This window comes from Pseudopipra pipra, chromosome 6 (assembly GCF_036250125.1).
Source record: "Pseudopipra pipra isolate bDixPip1 chromosome 6, bDixPip1.hap1, whole genome shotgun sequence".
Lineage (NCBI taxonomy): Eukaryota > Metazoa > Chordata > Aves > Passeriformes > Pipridae > Pseudopipra > Pseudopipra pipra.
In genome coordinates, this window is record NC_087554.1 from 25,695,375 (window position 1) to 25,715,379 (window position 20,005).

Below are 20,005 nucleotides of genomic sequence, written 5' to 3' on the forward strand. Positions count from 1 at the left end.
GAAAGGAGAACAGTAGGGACCTTATGAGTCTTCACTAGTTAACATTGTTAAAATGATAGCCTACAAGAAAAAAATTTACTCTCCACGTTGGAGAATTTTGTTTGGGAGAATACTGGTTTGCCTTATAGAATTAAATCAGTGCTATCATCACCTGTGTAAAGTTTGCCCTGTTAGTAATTTTTATTCATGGGGCAGCAGTGATTGCTTTGTCCTTATCCAATCTATGTGGCTATGTTCTGCAAAATTCCTACTCTTCTCTTTGGTAAAGTAGATGTCAGACTTTCTTCATTTGATCAGTTTGGGTTTATATTCTAATTTTTTTTGAGTCAATCTTGCTCTGGAATCCAGGCATTGTATAGCATCATGACAGGGAAATTTTACTTCTGAAGTAAGGGCTATGGCTTCACTAAACATAAATCCAATTTATCCTTACTAAAAAATACAGTTTAATAATGAAAATGGAAGTAATTTTGCTTCCTAATGAGGCATATGTTTGTGATCAGAATAGAGAAGACTATTTGAGTGGAGTTTTTTCTACTGTTCTTTTCTTTTCCTGTGTCATCCCTTGCACCACTCTCATCTGTCCTTTGTGTCTATGCTTCATTTCTTTGCTGAATAACTCACTTAGGTTTGAGGAAGTGATTCTGTTTTAATAATAGTTCATGATTTATGTTTCTGTAGCGAATTTCATCAGAAATACCAGAATATTTTCTCAAGCATTAGTTAATCATTACAATACCTTTTTTAAGAAAATTGTAATCTTATGTGGGTGGACAGAAGTACAGATGGGTGTAAACTAACATGGACATTAATTTCAGAGAATCTCCCCAGGTACTCAGGGTAGCTTGTCGTGCTGTTCAGTGGTTAATCACATGGCAGCTCCATGCAGCTGATTTCAGTTAGACAGGGAAGTATTTAGGATTCCTTAATATCATATCTTAATTGCTTCAAAAGAATGGCCTACAACTGAAAATGTCAAGTTGTGTATTTAGAGCCCCTCATAGTCCCATTAATATTACCAGAAGAATTGTAACTTCCAGATCGTTACTATTTGAATGAGATGCTCTCTTATTCTTCTGTTTGCCATGCACTGTGAAAGGACCCTGGTTTATATAGCTGAACAAAGCTGAATAAAGTCTGTTACCATTTCCTGTCTGTTGTAAAGTCAATTTTTAATGATTAAAACTAATAGGAGTTTTTATTATCTTCAAATGAAATGGTTGTAGATTGCAAAGCACAGTACAGTTGAACTAAAAGGAAAGATGCCTGCAATTTATGAAGCAAGGTGTGTAGGAACTAGAACGTAAGATTAGCTCTGTCTTTAATACATTCCTAATGGGAACCTGTTTATAGAGTAGAAAACCAAGGACATCAGGTCTGAAAATACATTCAGGACGTTGATTTTGGTGAACAACTTCAAAGCTAACTTCCTCTTACTGAACTGTCTTATGTTCTTATAGCAGGTTCAGGCTACGCCACAGCCCATAAAAGTGCCGCAGTTCATCCCTCCTCCCAGACTTACTCCTCGTCCAAATTTTCTTCCGCAGGTGAGTATACAGAAAAAAAACAATAGAAGAAAGAAATTATAGCATAGATAGAAGATTCTTTTGACCAACACTGTGTCAGTGTTTATTGCTGATCTGCTGGAGGTTTGGGGATGATGCCAAATTGGAGGATGCAATACTCTTGAGGGCAGTGCTCACATTCGGAGAGCCCTCGACAGGACAGAGGAACGGGCAACAGGAATCTCTTGAGCTTCAGCATGGAAAAAGGCAAAGTCTTGTGCCTGGAATGGACTAAGCCCCTGCACAGGTACAGGCTGGGGACTGACTGGCTGGGGAGCAGCACAGCTTAAAAGGTCTTGGTTGACAGTAGCTAAACTAGTGGCGTGCCCTTACAGCAAAGAAGCCTAGCAGCATACTGGGCTGTACCAACAGGGCCACAGCCAGTCGATTAAGGGATGAGATTATCCACCTTTCTTTAGTAATCATAAAACTGCCTCTGATGAACAGCATGCAGTCTTGGAACCCCTGGTTGATAAATTTGATTGAAGCATGGGAAGGAAGCTGGGGGACAGTAATATAGGAGCTGTAAAGGGGGGCTGAGGGATTTGGGCTTGTCCATTTTAGGGAAGAGACTTTGGAGGCACCCTAACAGCAGCATTGTTTCCAATATCAATAAGGAGATAAACCAGAAGATGGAGACATAGGTGCTTGGCAGGAGAATTACAGGCAGTGGTCATAAATTGGAACAGGGAAGATTTAGTCTTTATATAAGGAAACAGTTCTCTCTTTGAGGACAATCAGGAGCAGAAGTTGCTTCCCAGACATGTTGTGGAAGCTCCATCCTCAAGGTTTTATAAGACCTATCTGGACAAAGCCCTGAGCAACCTGATCTGCATTTAACGTTGGCCCTGCTCTGAGCAGGAGGTCAAGTTAGAGACCTCCTGAGCTGCCTCCAAGCCTGTATGAATTTGTGATTATTAAATTTGCATATGATGAGTATATATGATCTTATTCGCGTCAAATGGAACGAACCCATGGAACAGGTGTCAGCAAAATCAAAGCATCACCTAAGGACTTAAGTTGCTGTAACTGTTGTTTGCCACTTATGAGTGAAAAAACCCCCACAAGATGTCTCTAGATTGTTCCCAAGTATTTCTGTGTTGTGACAGAGAGTGTGACCTCTGTTGAAGCTGAGCACTAAAACTTGTGCTTTACTTTATTTTTATGGTTTGGGAAGGACGCTTAAAAAAAAAATCATGGAGGAACTATTTCATTTGTAAGAAATATGTGGTGCTGTGAATAAAAGTCTAAATCTTTTGCAAAATGAAGAAGGAAAGTATAGGCTGAGATCTGATTAAGATTGGGAATGGTGAGATCTGTTGGAATGTGACCTAGTTTTCCATGGTAAAATGCTTTACGGAGTATTAAAGGTGGATAGGACAATAGAAATCAAATAAGGAAAAGATTTATTTTCAAAGTAATATGTTCTACTTCTGTGCTCTGTAATGATATGATAAGTACAAACTTAATAATGGACAAGAAATAAGCAAGTATTGGTGATGGAGTTGGGGAATATTCTTGTGGCTCTTTCATCTGAAAGAAGAGAAATGACTGCATTTACCAGTAGCCTTTAGTACTTTCTATGAGGGATTAATGTATAATCTTGTCAATTTTTTTACATCGCAAGATTGGTTGTACAGATGTCTAAATAAATATATAGAGTTGACAAAAGTTGCAGGTATTTGCTGAAAAAAATAATTATTTCAGGACACAGTCAACTGTTCATAACTTCTTGGAGGTTCAGTAAAAAACCCTGAAACATACTTTTAACATGAGCGCCTCAGCTGTGTCTGTAAATATTACATGGGTGTTTTGGCTTGCAAAACCAAAATGTTAATTTAAGTACAGTTAAGGCACTTGGCAATAAACATTCAGTATAAGTGTCTGTGCATCCAAATACCATTTCAGGGACAGTGACTGCATATGCAAATGTTATGGATGGGTTTTATGTAAGTAGGCTTGAAAATGTGGCTTTTTTTCTTTGTAGCATACTTAGGGCACTATGCTAAAAATTACATTATCTAAAAAAATCAAATAACCTCCTGCAGATTGTAGAAGCTGAATTGAAAGACTTAGTAAAAAAGTTAAGCTGAAATACTGATATTCAAATCTTTTTTTTTCTTCTTTCATCTCTTATTTTTGTAGGTTCGACCTAAACCAGTTGCCCAAAATAACATTCCTATTGCCCCTGCACCTCCTCCAATGCTTGCAGCTCCTCAGCTTATTCAGAGGCCTGTGATGTTGACAACGAAGTTCACACCCACCTCTTTACCCAACTCTCAGAACTCCATACATCCAGTTCGTGTAGTTAACGGGCAGACAGCAACCATAGCCAAAACTTTCCCTATGGCACAGCTCACCAGCATTGTGATAGCAGCACCGGGTACCAGGCTTGCTGGACCTCAGACTGTACAGATCAGCAAACCAAACGTTGAAAAACAGGTACAGATGAAGTGCCTACTAATGCAAGATACTGGGCTTATTGCTTTACTGTGCAGGTTCGGATGACAACCAGGGAGAGATTTTCAGTGGGTACCAGAGATATGTTCCAATGACAGTACAAGTTATGGAATGACTTGCAACTTTTGGGATAGAAGTTACCATTTCCTTTAATATGGGCCATGGCACCTTTTTCTCCTGCTTCAGTGTGTTATGCTCCCCCTACTGTTTTAACTTCAATAGTTTGTAAGCAGGCTGCATTGCACAGTTTGACTGATGTCTTGGAGAACAAGTACAAACTGAAATCCATGTTCACATCAAGCCCTTTTGTTTTGCAAGGGGTGGTGATGTGAAATGCAAAATTTGCACAAAATTGTAGGGATATTTCTTCCTTGATCCCTTGGTCTTGTGGTCTTGTGATTGGAGGCAAAATAGTCTCACTCAGCTTCTGAAGTCTAATAGTTGGATTGATTGAGTGGAAAGAAGACCCTCAGAAACAGAGAGTTCTGGATGTTTAGTTTTAAAGTCTCTCTCCAGGCAAGACTTCTGTAAAATAAAATGTTAATTCAGTCAGTGTGGATTGCAACTGAGAGTTCTTGCCATTCAGTTCAAGTAAAGCAATATTCTGTTTCACTTTTATGTTAATAATAGTATATTTTATACTATATTGCACACTATAACATATAATATTTATGTTATTTATATAGATAATAGTAGTATCTATGTCACTTATAACTCTTTCATAGACTAACATGCCTTGAAGTTACTTTCTTTCTGCTTTTGAAATCACGGAGACTATGAACATCATGTGCATGAGAGATATGCTCATGGTCAGTTCTGCTTATGAAGTCTTGAGTAGGTTCTTGCGTAACTTGGGGCTGTTCCACAAGTATCTCAGCAGTGTGTGCCCTTTTCGTGTGATTTGAAGTTGTAATTCTACAATACTTGACTTTTGATGCCTGTTTCTTTTGATGTCAGCAATATTCGTTTGCTCTTTGAATAAATTACTGGCAATTCAACTACTGAAATACGTAACAGAAGAGTGGTGGTGGTTCAATAATACATGAATTTTTCTGTATATTTTCTCCATGTCATAAAGGGGAGAAGTTTGTCTCTCTTTATCTTTACCACACTCAGTTTATAGCTTCAACAGCTATGCTATGGGCTGAGGACTGTCATACAGAAGATTATGACTTGAGAAGAGGAAAACGCTTCAGAAACATCTGAGATTGTAGGACTCAGAGACAGTTTTTTAGCCATTCATTATTCTATGTACTATGAATGCTGAGGAGTGAGAAATACCAAATGCACGTGCCACGCAGAATGGTTTCAATGTGGAATTCTTCCATGGGATGAATTTTCTTGAAGTGTCTCTTAGTTTTCCCATACCTTATGGTGATTTCTGTAGCAAGGTTAACTCTTTAAGATGACTGTTATTTTTTGCTTGGCTTGTGGGTTAATGGAATGGTGGCAAGGCTGTTTCATCCTTTGTTAGATGAAAACACTTTATTTAGCATTCCTCTCATGTCAGATTCCTCAATTAAGTCTTTGTTAGTACACTGCCGGGTATAAACGTTTTCCTCTGTATCTGCAAAAGTATTTGTTTTACTTTAATAGTCAAAGTGAAAAAAAGTTCTTCTTATCACTGAATGAAACACTGTTTCTTTTCAGACTATTAAACCACATGTGGAAACAGAAGAGAAGCAAACAGAAAGTCGTACAGTTACTCCACCTGCTGCACCGAAGCCAAAACGAGAAGAAAATCCACAGGTACACCCAGAGCTTTCTTTTAAGAAAAGAAAGGACACTCTGTCCTTCGGAAAATATTCTTCTCCCTCTGTTCCCTCAAGACTCCTTAACTTTAACATTCCATGCATTCCTGTTGGACAGCAGTAGTTGATAAGGCTACAGAATAAGAAATCTAAATACATATAGTGCATTGCATTTTTCAGTTCTGGAATGCATTTGGCTTCTGAGTCTTTTGTAAGTTAGAAGATCATAATTTCTCTGTGATACTTCCTTCACAGGGGCTTAGATTACAGTGTTGATTTCCATTCCTTTGAAGTTTTAGACTCTAGAGTTATTCTTAATGCTGAAGAAATATCTTTGTTTTGCTTTGGGAAATATTTCTGCTCTGGTAAGCAGGATGGAAAGAGCCATATATGTTCACATTCTGCTTGGGTTTTAGTCCAGTTTAGTTTGGGGTGAAAGAGTGGCCAGAATGGCTGTTTTCTTAAAGCCTTTCTGCCTTGCAGAGCTATGAAACTGACTACAGCTAAATGCTCTACTTCCTTTGTTTCTGTAGATGGATTCAACTACTGTGTGAGCACTTACTGTTGTCAGTACAAATTTTGATTTTTATATCTGTTCATTTTCTCCATTAAAATTGGAATCCTTTAAGAACACCATAGCCCTTATCAAACAGCAAATGTAAGCCAGAATTGCTCCTTGTAGTTCACAATAGATGAAGAATGATCTTAAACTAGCAATATTTTTCTGGCAATTGAACTGTGTTGGTATTTACCAAGAGTCAATCACACAGTCGCTTCAGTGCTGGGCTGGAAGTAAAGACACTGCTTTCTTGCTCCCGTTTCTGCCGACTCTGTGATCATGAGCAATTGGCATTTTCTTGTATCTCAGTCTGGGTTCCCGTCAAGAAAATGGGACTATTGTCTATTCTTTCTGAAGCAGTTTGACATACATGAATGAAAAAGTGATATATAGAAGCAAAGTATTACTAAAAATATTTTTGTTGCTTAGTTACCCGTCAGCTGCCTTTAAAGGGCCTAAATGACATAACTTATCCTAAGAGTTGGGCTTTTAATGATCTTTTTTCTCCCCCCTCACAGAAACTTGCCTTCATGGTGTCTCTGGGACTAGTTACTCATGACCACCTGGAAGGTAGGAAAAATGTCTTAGATTGGTTCTTGCATTCCCTGTTTCATGTTTCTGAATTGGAAGTAGAGTTCCAAAATATTTCTGTATTAAATGCAGTATTTTCATGCACAGTAGTACCTTTGGGGTGTCTGTACTCTTGATCTAACTTAGTTTGTTGTGCATACTTTTTTGTTCCTCTTATTACATTGAAACAAAGTAGTTACTTATACAGTGGAGATGAGTGGTTGGAAAGAAGGTGTATGCTCTGGTGTTAGGAAAGAAATCTGTGGCAATACTGGGCAACTATTGCTTTCTAGACAACCCCTGTCTCTGCAAAGATACACCATGGATAATTTTACTGTAACCTACATCTGGATTTTTCATTTATTTCATAATTTCATGAGGTCATAATTTGTAATGAACAAGTTAATGGATTATAATTGGTTTTATAGTTTAAACATCTAATCCTATACAGTGAAAGACAGCCTATAATTTCAATGGCTTGCATATTTCTCTACTGTATTTTTAAGTATCAGCAAGGTTACCAGAGGCTTTTTGTTTTAGATCCCAGTTGCACTGACCATGAGTTTAAAAGTCTTAGTCGTGGACTACTTGGCAAGAAGATGGCAATCATTTATTAGTTGATTGAGCACTGTGTTTGTATTCCTTGTCAGCTCTTAGTTTTCAAACCTTCAGAAATTAGAAGTTTAACACAGTTGCCGATATTGGGCATGATTGGTGTTCTGTAGAAATCTTTACAGTTCTCCTCACATGCAAACTGAATTCTGTGGACTTTATATAATTTCTGACATCAATTGTTTTCTAACTTGAATGCTTTGTTTTACAAGAAATCCAAAGTAAGCGACAAGAGAGGAAAAGAAGAACAACAGCAAATCCAGTGTACAGTGGAGCTGTTTTTGAGCCTGAGGTATTAATTTTTTGCTGGGGGAAGCCAGTGTTTTCATTCTGATCTTGTGTGTCTTTCTACCATGTTGCTACCTCCTAACCTATCTCAGTCCTAACTAGACTGGCAAGCTATCATTTATAGTTCAAAAGGCCATTGCAATGACATGACCCTCAGATTTTTAAACAGTAAATACGCTGGGGTGTTCTTCTAATACTTATGTCTTCTTCTGCCTTCTCCTATGTAAAGCTCTTGTTAAATGGCAATATGTGTTGGTCAGCTTATGTGTCAGCCTGAAGCAGTCCAGATGTCAGAAGCAGTGTAAAAAAGCTAATCTTTCTGAATCTGTGCTTCAGAAAACAAAAAAAAGCTGATAATCTCACTTAGGACTACTGCGCTGTTCCTCAGCTATGCATATAGTTTTTCCAAAAATGTTGGCCGGCAAAAATTGTTATATTCTTCCCTGCAGCGCAAGAAGAGTACAGTCACGTACCTGAACAGCACAATGCATCCTGGGACACGTAAAAGAGGTGAGGTATACTTAGACCTGTCTCCCTGCTGTATGCATCTTCCTCCATATTGCATTTGTAGTCCCCTTGCTGATTGGAAGAACAAAAGAAGGACTCCACAGTACTTTATTTGTCCAGTAAATTTCCACAGTAGACAAAGACCATGACTTCTAGGGATTAGAATAGCAAGTTTTATTAGGCAGTTCAATGTTTCCTTTCAGTTTCACTCTCCAAAAAATAAAATTCGCTAGATACAGCAAAAGCGAAAGGTGTTTGAACATTAGGTAGTGGTGTGAAGCTCCTGTCAAGATCCTCTTGTTAATGACTAGATTGTATTGTTACTGTCAAGGAGAACTTGGTTATGGAAAAAGTGTCTGTGCCCTGAATAGGAGAGGAAACTTAGTGTGATAAAAGCCTTGTTCACCACTGGGAGTAGAGATGGGTCCTTCAAAAGAACTCATCTTGAGCAAGGAAAGCTACCGTTCTCTTACTAAGCGCTTTTCTGCAACCAGGGTGCCACTTGTTCTAAAGTGAGAGAGGATCTTTCATATAGGTATGCAGTATTATTCAGAAGAAATCCTTCTGTAGAATAGGTGAAATTTTAATACTTAGATTACGGTGAAACAGGTGAGTCAGAACAGTACGGAAGAGAATATTTTTTTGTGTATGGCATTGACCACACTTCCATGACAATCTTTACTTGCTTTTTGATGATTTTCTGCAGTTCTTGAAGGCTCATAATACCTTCTCTTCTCCTGAGTTAGCTGTCTAAAAAAAGTAATCAATCAAATAAAAAAAAACCCAAACAGTCCCACCTAGCACTGACCAGTTCCATTATCTTTTGGGCTTTTTGGCTGCAAGGTCAAATATTCATTTGACATGTGCTTTTCTTGATATACCTCTTCAGTCCAGCAGGCAATGTGGCAAAGCTGGCACTTCTGCAGCTGTGCTGTTTTTAAATAAAAGACATGTCTCTACTGCTGTCCTCTAATAACATTAAATGTATTTTTCAAAATGATATGATGTAGATTTTATATAGAGAGTTTTGCATTTACTCTGTGGATTAATGTTTCTTCTTATAGTAATGATTTCTTAATTTTATTTTAGAACTCATTGTGAACAATTACTGTATCAATGGAAATGATTGCAAGCTTTTGTACTTGATACTCTCTTATCCTGTTTTTGCAACTGACTATTAAACTTTCTGGTTTTTTCCTCACACTCTGTTGTGAGCCTGTACCTTGCATCAGCAACAAATTAGTAGCACACATTTTCAATTGACAAAAGATTTGGGAGTATACATTTGTCTTGTAATTTAATATAGCAATATATTGAGTGAAAAGCTTTTTCAAGTATGTGCCCTTGAGAGCTTTAGTTTAATTCTAGATGGTGCTGAGCATTTCAGATTTTCAGCCATGGACATCACTATCAGAAATCCGTTTCCAAGGACATACTTAGTTCTGGAACATATCCAGACCTTAAATGCAAGGTTTAGCATGTTAATAGGTATAGACTGACAATCTGTAAACATAAGATCTAGGGCATTATTCCTAGATCCTAACTCCTTTATGTTTACATATCCATAAATTACCCTGGAGAAGGGAGGCAGAAATGATGGTTACCTACTGGGTTTTTTCCTGTCTTGCTTTGCATTCATTATTTTATAAAAATTGTTATGAACACACTTTGTACGTCTGCTAGTCTAAAGGAGCATTTAGGAGTTGTGCATAACCAAACATACTTGACTGATAAAGTCTAAGAAAGAACACAGAATTTGGAGGGGGTTACAGTGGAAGACCAGTGATAGGTTAAAACTGGTAGTAGTTATGGGTCGGACAAGAAGACCTGTTCTTGAGGTAGCCTAATTTTAAAAATGTACCAGTAGGGTAGAAAGTGCTGATCTGTGGATTAGTGGGTTTTAAAAAAGGGGAAGAAAAGTAGGGGGTTCGTGAGTGTTGGCCTCTGATAAAGGACTTAACCTTTGTGTAGATTTATGCTGGCACTAGAAAGATAGGGAGGTGTGGGATAACACTAGAAAGGATTTAATAGTAGTTATTGTTGCTTCTCTCTAGCTTTGATGCCAACATGTTTCCCCTAAAAATTGAACAGCCTCATTTCTAGGAGTGGCAAGTGCCCACATGCTGCTTTTGTGGGAATGATTCTTTGACCCTCTACAGAGCTTATTTCTATTTCCTTCTGAAATACATCTTTTAAGTGTTCTTTCCTTGCAAAATTCTACTTAAAGATTTCTAAAAAATGTTTAAATCTTTGCTTCTGTCCTTCCACTTGTAACTTTTATATTAACTTCCTCTCTGTGCTACATCATTTCCTTTTTCACGCTAGCCAATGAGGACCACTGGCCAAAGGTATGTAAGATCATTTTTCCTTTCTTTTTTTTTTGTTTGTTTGTTTGTGTTCCCTGTTGTTAATATGTAGGTCGTCCACCTAAATACAACACGGTGTTGGGGTTTGGGGCTTTGATGCCCACATCCCCTCTGTCCAGTTATCCTGACTCCCCTGAAAATGAAAAGACAGAGACCACATTTACTTTTCCCGCAGCTGTTCAGCCTGTGTCCCTGCCTAGCCCCAGCTCTACAGACGTAAGTAACTCTTGGGGAGGGGATTACTTTTAGAAAGTTATGCGTAAACAGACAGAAGGAAAATCATTGCAGATTTTGTTTCTTTAGTCTCACTCATCATTTGTCCTGATTCAGAGCAGTGAAACAGTTCATTTTTTTAACACCCTTCCTTTTTCCTCCTGCACCTATGTTGCAATCCCGTAAAGATTTTATTTATAACTCCTTCCGTGGATTGAAACATTGGGAGGCACCAGGCATGCTAGATGAGCTCATTTCTTTTGTGCAGTGTCTGAGATCTTGTCTGACTGAATTGAATCTGTCATCCATGAAAAAGGGGCGGGGGGGGAAAAGAGGAGAATGAAAAGTATTAGTTACAGACCATAATAACAAAAAAGTTATGTTTCTGTAATGAGAGAAGGAGGTAAACTGCTTCATCATGCAGAATAGCCAAGAGTATTTGCAGTATTTGCAGCACTGATTTGGCAGAAAGTGTATTGTACCTGTTCAGTGTGGAGAAAAGAGTTCTCAGGAGTTGTAGTGTACTTTGATTAAAGTGCTTACATTTTAATGACTCATATCTACAGGGCACAGTTTAAAAATCAAAAGGTGCTTGCTTATTTCTTCATACCAGTGCTGCAAACTCCTTCTATAATCCTTTTTTTAGAAAAGACATTGTCACATATAGTTGAGGCCCAACCATTTGAAACGGGCTTTAAGGAAGAGTTGGATCATTTTATTTTCATTTATATAGTTGCACTGCTGTAAGTACATAGACTGAGAGACCAACCCTACTGACCACATAGAATGGGGAATAGAAACCAATTCTAATGGGGAATAGAAGCCTCTTAACTGTATTTGTTCTGCAGAAGTAACAGGAGTAGAAATAGTACAAATGTGTCTGAGGCACTGAAATAAATAGATGCAATTCTGATACCCAGGGAATATGTATGTGAAATTAAAAGGTTCTATTTTATATAGTAATTTTTGAGAGCAGGATAGCACTTGACTGTAAAAAGCCTTTTCTGGACAGTCAAATGAATGGGACTATGAAACAGCCCCTCAGAGATAAGGTGGGACAGCTTCCTGTCTGGGGACTTTAAAAAGTAAGCAGTACAGATAACTTGCAAATATGCTGAAGAGCACATATTTTACATTGGCCCTTCCTTTTACAGAGAAGGACTGGATGATGGGGTGGGGGTCTTTTCCATCTCTGGCATGTGTGTATGCTGCCAAGTCTTTTCCCACTGTGTAAAAGCTTTCAAAACAGTAGGTTGAGTTGTTGCCCTGTTTTTTGGCAGCAAGCTACTGAATTTCTGTAGCATTCAGATCTAGTTCTGAATGCCCTTAATTTTCTGGATTAGGATCATGTTTAGGCCTAGGTTCTGGATTTCTTTAATATTCATTAATTAATCAAAATTTAAGTGATTTAAAGGAGACAATGGAAGATTACACAGCTGATAATAAATGTTCTCTCCTACCCAAACATACCATCGTATAGCACAGTAACACTCTTTCGCCTTTAAAATTGTATATAAGTCCCCTTTAATGTTTTCAGACGAGGTGTTTAGTTTATACATATACAACAGGACTAACATTTTTAAAGGATTTAATTTTTTTAAAGAATTTTATTCCAAAGTCCCATTCAATACATATTCGCTATCAATTGGGCTAAGAACACTTGATATTGAATTCTGCTTAAAATAAGATACGTGTAAAAGTAAAAAATATATTTCGAAGTGCTGAAAACTTTTTTTTTAATTAAAAATAAACTGTGTAACAAAATGTGAATTTTCAAAGATGGCAAAATATCAGAAAGGAGACAAATATATTTTCTTTTGTCATTGCATCTTATAATTCTTACTTGCTAATCATAAAGAGAGGAATGGTTTCCAATTGCCATCATGAGCTGGAAGGTAGTCTTCTGTTAATATATTATCATAAAATTGCTGTATAAGCTTGTGCAGTCACATCACTTTTTTGTGATTTGGTTTCCTCTATTTATATATTTGTCATGCTGCGTGCTTCTCCCATCTGAGTTTTGAGAATTTAGCAATACTTGTAAAAACCTTTAGCATCCTTGGCTGGAAAAGCACTATATAATGCTGGAAAAGTAGTATATATTTAAACAGCAACAATACAAGTCATACTGGAGGTAAAGACAAAGAGGAAAACTAGTTCTTTGGCATTTAAGGACCTTGAAACCTAATTAGATGTAGAATACGGTATCCACTGAAATGCTTATGCCACAGCTTATGACTGGTGCTGCCACTGAGGAGAACTATGCTGCCTGTCACCAGCAGTCCTTTCTCATCCTTCACATGCCTCTTATGTTGTTTCAGCACAGATATATCTGAGGCCTCATAGTGATCTGCATAAGGGAACTGGCATAGCTAAAAATTGTGAGTTTTAGCCAGGATTATGCCCTAATCCAGTTAATTTTATAGACACACACATTCTTGTGCCAGCTTCATACAGGGTGAAATGTGTGTTTGGGCATATACAGAAAGCAGGATCACTTCTTTTGGCCATGAGGCAGACCGTGTCATGTTGAAGAGGGTCTACACTGTTAGCAGATGATGTGACTATAGAAAGGTCTCTTTATTCTAGATGGGACAGAACATGTTGTCTGTAGCCTCCAGCTTTTGGAGACTTAAAAATGAAAATACAACAAGTGCATGCCAAAGAAAAAGGCTATTTCAGAAGTCTCAGTTAAAACAATTGAGCAGTTCATCAGGCAGATACAGAAAAAGACTGCAGTTTTGCCTATCTTTATAGTATTTTTGCATTAATTTGCTGAGAAGATCTAATTCCTATAGGCTTTAGAATGGAAATTTGATTTTAGCACTTAAGTAATCTTTGTGTTTAGCCAGCCTATGAAAATTGCAAATCAGGCCAAGCACTTGGCGTCAGGTTTGATGGTCCAGAACAGCCTTCTTGAATTTCTCCTGAAATGTCATTCTCTGAATGACAGGGAGAAATTTTGAAGGGAGGATGAAGCAGAAACTTGAGATGGGATTGGTGATAAGAATGGAGGGGTAGAAAGTAGGAATAGAACCTGGGAAAAGGAAGTAAGTAATGCAATAGGCAGGATTGAGCAAAACATCTTTTTTTTTCCCTCTCTCTCTCTCTTTTTTTTTTTAATTCCCTTTTTCCTGTTTGGCAATTGTTTGTGAACCAGTTGGTTATGTATGGCTCTCCCTCATGCAGCAGTGGCATATTCACCTGGAAGATAGCAATTGCCTTTGAAGGTCAATTACTCAGCAGTAAGAATTGTGCAAAAATCTCTATTCTAGTGATGGTTCAAGTCTGTGGTCACAAAATGCCTTTTCATTAGTAAACTCTTATATCAAAGCAACATTTCAATTGAGAGAAGCATCACAGAACATTCAGACTGCAAAGTCAAACCCAGAGAAATTAGGAAAGGCCAGATTTATTATTCTTCTGATAATTGAATTCATTTACATTGTACACTCTGATCATCTTTATTTATATGGTCATGAAAAATTCCTGTAGCAGAATGTTTGGCTTTCCCATGTTGTTCCAGTGAAATGTATGCATAAGTATAGGTATTACATATTCAAACACACAAACTACATTTGATACTGTATTGTTCAGTTCTGTTGCCTAAAGCCAGGCCCTGCTGCTCTAGACACTTATAAAAATAAAGAAAACTATTAGTTATCCAGAAGTCTTTTATTTGTTTTCCTGGTCCCTTGATGAAGAGAAAGTAGAACAAAAAGTGATGTCGAATCACCTTTTATGATGTCTCTTCTGAAATTATTCTTCAGTCACTTCAGCCTGCCTCAGTGAGCTCTGCTCTAGCCTAAGTTGACTGCCTACAGCCTACACAGAGCTGGTTCAGAAGCTGAGGTTAGTAGGATGCATGTCACAACATCAAATCCAGAACCTCTTTATGCATATATTTATTAACTGCCCATAAAACCTGGGGCATTTCTTTGGAATCCAGCAGTGGCTGGGTTTTTGGTAAGGACAGCTATTAATTGTGAGGAAATGCCCTGAATTTTGCATTACCAAACATAGGACTGTGAATTTTGTGCCTGTGTGTTGTCATCTCCACGTGTTCAGCTGCATTGCACACTGATCAGCTGTATCACTACAGGTTTTGCAGCATTCAGTTGATTTTGGAATGTTCTGAGTCTAAATTTATAAATGTCTTCTTCTCAAGAAGAAACTACATTTGTCTCTTTTGTAGGTCTCTTTCTGCAGGGTATGAGATATAACAGGTTTGGTTTTCAGCAAAGCAATAATTTTGCACCTGAGCCAGTTACCAAGAGCAATCTGTGGCAATCTGTAATCTGTGGCAACCCAAGCATCTTAAGATATCTAATTCTCTGGAGTAGAATTTTTTTTCTAAAATGAGAGAATTTTCCTCTTAAATTTTTCCTTAGATTGCGGAGGATTTTATTTTAGCTTATATGACATCTCCTGCCTGCCTTCCTTTCCTTGTACTCACAGAGGAAAAGAAGTTCTTTCCAGCCTGGTTACACATACCACTTCACAAGAAGCATGAAGTGTCACCCATTTAGTTCTTCATTTAACACTGAGGAACTCTTTGGTGTTAAAGGATGAAGTAATACCATTATTCAGCTCTCAATGATCCCTGGGAGTTATGGATCCAAAGCATGGCACTGAAAAATCACTAAAGATTGATCCTTTACAAAACATGAAATCACTGTTAACCTTGGGAATTAAGAGAAGAATAGCCTTCTCTTTGAAGAACGGCCTCATGAGCGAGAGAGCTGGGAAGCAGAAACCTGAGCAGGTTGCTTGTGTGTCATTCTTCTAACATGTGGAGATTAGTGTAATTTTTTTTGGCTGGTAACTTAATGTGTAAGTGCATGGCCAAATCTGCCATCCCTCAAAACTGATAGAACTTACTCACGCACCTGAAAAGACAATATGCATCAAAATGAAAGCTTGCACATGTTGATATTTCATATAGGGGAAGCATATACCCACAGTTCCACTCAACACACACATCTTAAGATCTCAGTCTTGCAGATCTGGTGTGTGCATGAAACTTCACTGTAAGTTGGTGAGAAGTTTGTATTTCAGACTTGGGGTAGGGCCTTGAATATGTGGAGTTTCCAGGGCAACCCACAGGTGGTGAGAGGAGAGGGCTGGGTGCCCCTTGCCTTCAGTATGAATGCTGAGCCACCTTTCTTTCATGCCTCTTTGTTCAAATATCCTAAAATCAGAGAAAAGCAAACAGAAACACCACCACTGCTCCTAGCATGAGGTGGGAGTAACAGGAGGGGAGAGAGAGAAGAAAAAGTCACAAAAATCAGACCTATCTTTTTGGAATATTAATGACTGTAGAAAAAATTCTCTCTAATGATGAAGCAATAGTAACTAAACCTAGTTGTTTTAAAAGACACAGCCAGTCATGTTTTCAATTATTTCTTTTTAAAAAAACCCTTAGTTAGAATCTTTCTTGATACTCTTTCATCCTGGTGCTCAGCCTTTGTTAGTGATGAAACAAACCACTCTCTGTAGAGAATGAGAAAGTTTTGACTCACAGCTTTTTCTGGTGCAACTTGAGGTAGCCTAAGTGAAGTAAAAAGAATTGTCGCAGAACATAATTAATTCTGTCCTTTTTCATTTACAAGCACAACCCCTTTTCCTTACAGTTTCATTTTTAAAGGTGACCTAAATATTTGACAGCGCTCTTTTAAGTCACTCGGGGTTTCTTACATACCATTACTGGTGAAAGACAGCCTCATCAGCATTCCTGGAGTGGAGTTGGGCTTACATCCAGAAATGAGGAGGGTTAAGAAAGTGTGTAGCTCATCAGTTCAGGCAAATAAAAAGCAGGATAAAGTGGGAATTTGAAAGAAGAAAGACTAGGGGATAGCAGTTGTTAAGAGAAGTTATGTTAGTAAGTGTTTGCTGTACCATTTTGCCTCTGGAGGACAGAGGGAGTGTTTGGGAGGACTGATGTCAGTGACATGCTGCCTGGTTTTCCTGTTTCACAGACTAAAAAGGGCTTGATCTTTTGGAATCCCCTTAGAAATAGTTTGTGCTGTAAACTTTCAGTTCAACTAGGATGTAGATGTCAAAGGCCAAAGTTCACTTTTTGCCGTCTCTCTCTCTTTCTCTAACCCACACCCTTTCCCCTCAATTTTGTAGGGTGATATCCATGAGGATTTTTGCAGTGTTTGCAGAAAAAGCGGGCAATTGCTGATGTGTGACACCTGTTCACGTGTTTATCACCTGGACTGTCTGGACCCGCCTCTGAAAACCATTCCCAAGGGCATGTGGATCTGTCCCAAATGTCAAGACCAGGTATTGTTTGACAGACAGGGGGAGTTATATACAATGCACTGTGAAGATTTTTCTGTGTTAAAGAAAATAACCAGATTGCTTGGGTTACTTAGACCAAGACAGCCTGACACTGAACAAATCTATTTGATCTGTAATAAGGCTTGTGTGAAATTAATTAAATTACCTCTGTCGGAATGCATGCAAATACAAAACTGTTAGGTCTTGCTCCCAAATTTGGAGTCTGTATTTGTACCCTGCTGTTTTTGCTCTTTTTCTAGGCCAAAGCATGCAGACTTTTTTGGGAAAGATTATCCATGACCGATATTTCTATCTTTCTACCCATAGAATTTTTGCTGTTCATCTTAAGTTCATTGTTTCTTCAAAAGTTATTAGTATATTCTTCTGGACAAATAAATAAAACATTTGCACAAGCCTACCTCAATAGGTAGAGCAAATATAAGCCCCTCTTTACTCATATAAAGAGGTTGTCTTCAGTGATCTCTTTAATAATATCACCCAGCATCTGTATAATGAGGACCACACTTTGGTGGTCCTTTCTTGCAGATCCCTCTCTGAAAATACACAGTTGAAGTGAACAGATTATATTTTAATATTTTGTTCATAATTGCATTGAGATTACAAGATGAAGAATTGTATTCCTAACTATTGTATTCCTAACCCTTCCATGGAACTCCAGAAATTACAAAGGACTGCTGATAATGAGCAGCCTGAAGCTGTTAGCATTCTGTCTAACCCAGCATGCTGCTTGGTCACCCACATGACCTTTGGTTAGCCAGGTAGTGATGTGAGAAAACAGCCTGACATATGATGTGCTGCTCAGAATTCAAGTGACTTGGTCAGTAGTTGCCAGAGAGGAGGGACTGTGACCACTTCCCTCTATTCCTGCTCTTGCCTACTTTGACCTTACCCCTCCTCTTCATATTTCTGCGATAGGTTCCCACAAAGTAGGGAGGGAGATCTTAGTAATTTCACTGTAAACTGAGTCCTCTGTCTTCTGAGGTACCACTCTGATCAGTTATTAAAAATATGTCTTTCCTCTCAAAAAAGTTTGTTAGGAAGCAAAATGTAGGAAGGATATGAAAGACATAAATGATGCTTACCCTTTTAAAGAGAGTTTGACAACTCTATTAAGATGATTCTGATAAGAAGGGGAGATAGGACAGTTTCATGTTTTACTAGGCAGGAAGTGTGATGTTTGAATGTATGATGTGGAGACTGTTCTGTGGCATGAAAACTTTTCTCCCAGAACAACTAAGATCAGCAATTTGTCTGAATCATGAAGTAATGTTTATGTCTCCTGGAGAGTTTGAGTTCAGATATATTATCCTTTCATTCCTCTTTTGAGTTGTTCAGTTTCAGTAATAGATGTTTTTTGTGGCTATGGAGGGAATTTAGGAAAATGCTGACATTTGTAAGAAACAGGCCTGTTTTGTGGAAGCCACAATACAGTTGTGAATAATTCACTCTGTTAAATCTCAGAAAAGGTCTGTGAAGCTTCACATTAACAGGGCTGAGACTAATGATAGCCATGAAAGAAAATCCTCAGTCTTTCCCTCTTTCTGTCTCTCCTTTTTATTTTCTCAGAGGTAGATTTTTTTACCAGCAATATCTCTATAAACAATTTTCTTTCAGATGCTAAAGAAGGAAGAAGCAATCCCATGGCCGGGAACTTTAGCAATCGTTCATTCATATATTGCATATAAAGCAGGTAGGAAAATGGTGGACAACACTTTTGTTTCACTTTTAACATAGGAAGGTGTTATTTTGGGAATGGGACAGAATGGTACTTCCTTTATAAAAGGAAATTAAAGGGGAAGAACCTTAATAACTAGTGAAGTGAAAATAGCAGTCTAAATATTTGTTAAGCCTTCTATGATGCTTATGTTATGTGGGTAAAATTTGGGGGGTGATTCAGTGCACAAGTTGTTGAATTGACTTTAAACCCAGTTATGCTCTTTACATGAAGCGGTTTAGACCCTCTATTCACTGTTATAACAGAAACATTTTAAATGTCCTGTTTTGCAGCAAAAGAAGAGGAAAAACAGAAACTACTTAAATGGAGTTCAGATTTAAAACAGGAAAGAGAACAACTAGAGCAGAAGGTCAAACAGCTCAGCAATTCTATAACAGTGAGTATTGTCCTCCCAAATAATTCTTCACCTGTGTTCTAGTGCCAGAATGCAGAGAGAAAACTATAATAGAGTGACTTGATGTACTAGACCTGTCTTCCACTGGATTTACTGAGAACTAAGTGAGCATTTTCCTTTGCTTTTTAGGACTTTGGGGAGCAGGAATGAAATAAAGGCAACATATACTTACATTGAGTCTCTTATACATGATCCATGCTGACTGTGTAGGTAGACCTGTAATATCAGCAGGTGACAAAAACGACACAGAGCGTTATCATCTGTGGGCAGTAGACTAAATCAAAATCTCCAGTGGCTCACTTAAAGAAGAATAGTTCAGCCTTTGTGTGTAATGAGAGTTCTAGTCTTGTTGAGCTTTCCAGACCTTCCTGATGCAAAAGCAACTGTTTGCTCAAGGATGACTCTCAGGCTCTTGGCATGTTACCTTGGCAGTCAGCACCTGGACGCTGTGCAGGGCTCTGCATAATATTTAATTAGACAATGTCATACTTCAAACCAGAAGCTTTAGTTTCCACCTTAGTTTATTGCAGTAATTGGAACATACATATTAATTTGCTCTCTCTTCTTGCCTTAATATGCAAATCAGTCTCTTGAGTTGCCAATGTAAATTTTGAGCCCCTCACTTAGTGCTGGTCAGTATCACATAATGAAACACACCGAAATCTCCCATGTGTAAGGC

At 38.1% G+C, this 20,005-nt stretch overlaps 1 protein-coding gene across 8 annotated transcripts in view; it reads left to right on the forward strand.

Annotated features, from left to right (window-relative positions):
• PHF21A (PHD finger protein 21A) overlaps positions 1 to 20,005 on the forward strand; it is a 137,368-nt gene that overhangs the window by 106,760 nt on the left and 10,603 nt on the right. For 5 of the 8 annotated variants that reach the window (XM_064658018.1, XM_064658019.1, XM_064658017.1 and 2 more), the window contains 10 exons: positions 1,461 to 1,547; positions 3,711 to 4,007; positions 5,676 to 5,774; positions 6,854 to 6,905; positions 7,730 to 7,809; positions 8,255 to 8,315; positions 10,731 to 10,894; positions 17,024 to 17,179; positions 18,812 to 18,887; positions 19,205 to 19,308. In XM_064658018.1, coding sequence (XP_064514088.1) covers positions 1,461 to 1,547; positions 3,711 to 4,007; positions 5,676 to 5,774; positions 6,854 to 6,905; positions 7,730 to 7,809; positions 8,255 to 8,315; positions 10,731 to 10,894; positions 17,024 to 17,179; positions 18,812 to 18,887; positions 19,205 to 19,308 — 1,176 coding nt within the window. Of the gene's footprint in view, positions 1 to 1,460; positions 1,548 to 3,710; positions 4,008 to 5,675; positions 5,775 to 6,853; positions 6,906 to 7,729; positions 7,810 to 8,254; positions 8,316 to 10,637; positions 10,661 to 10,730; positions 10,895 to 17,023; positions 17,180 to 18,811; positions 18,888 to 19,204; positions 19,309 to 20,005 lie in introns of all 8 variants that reach the window. The other 3 variants (XM_064658025.1, XM_064658022.1, XM_064658024.1) reach the window with 1 other exon arrangement.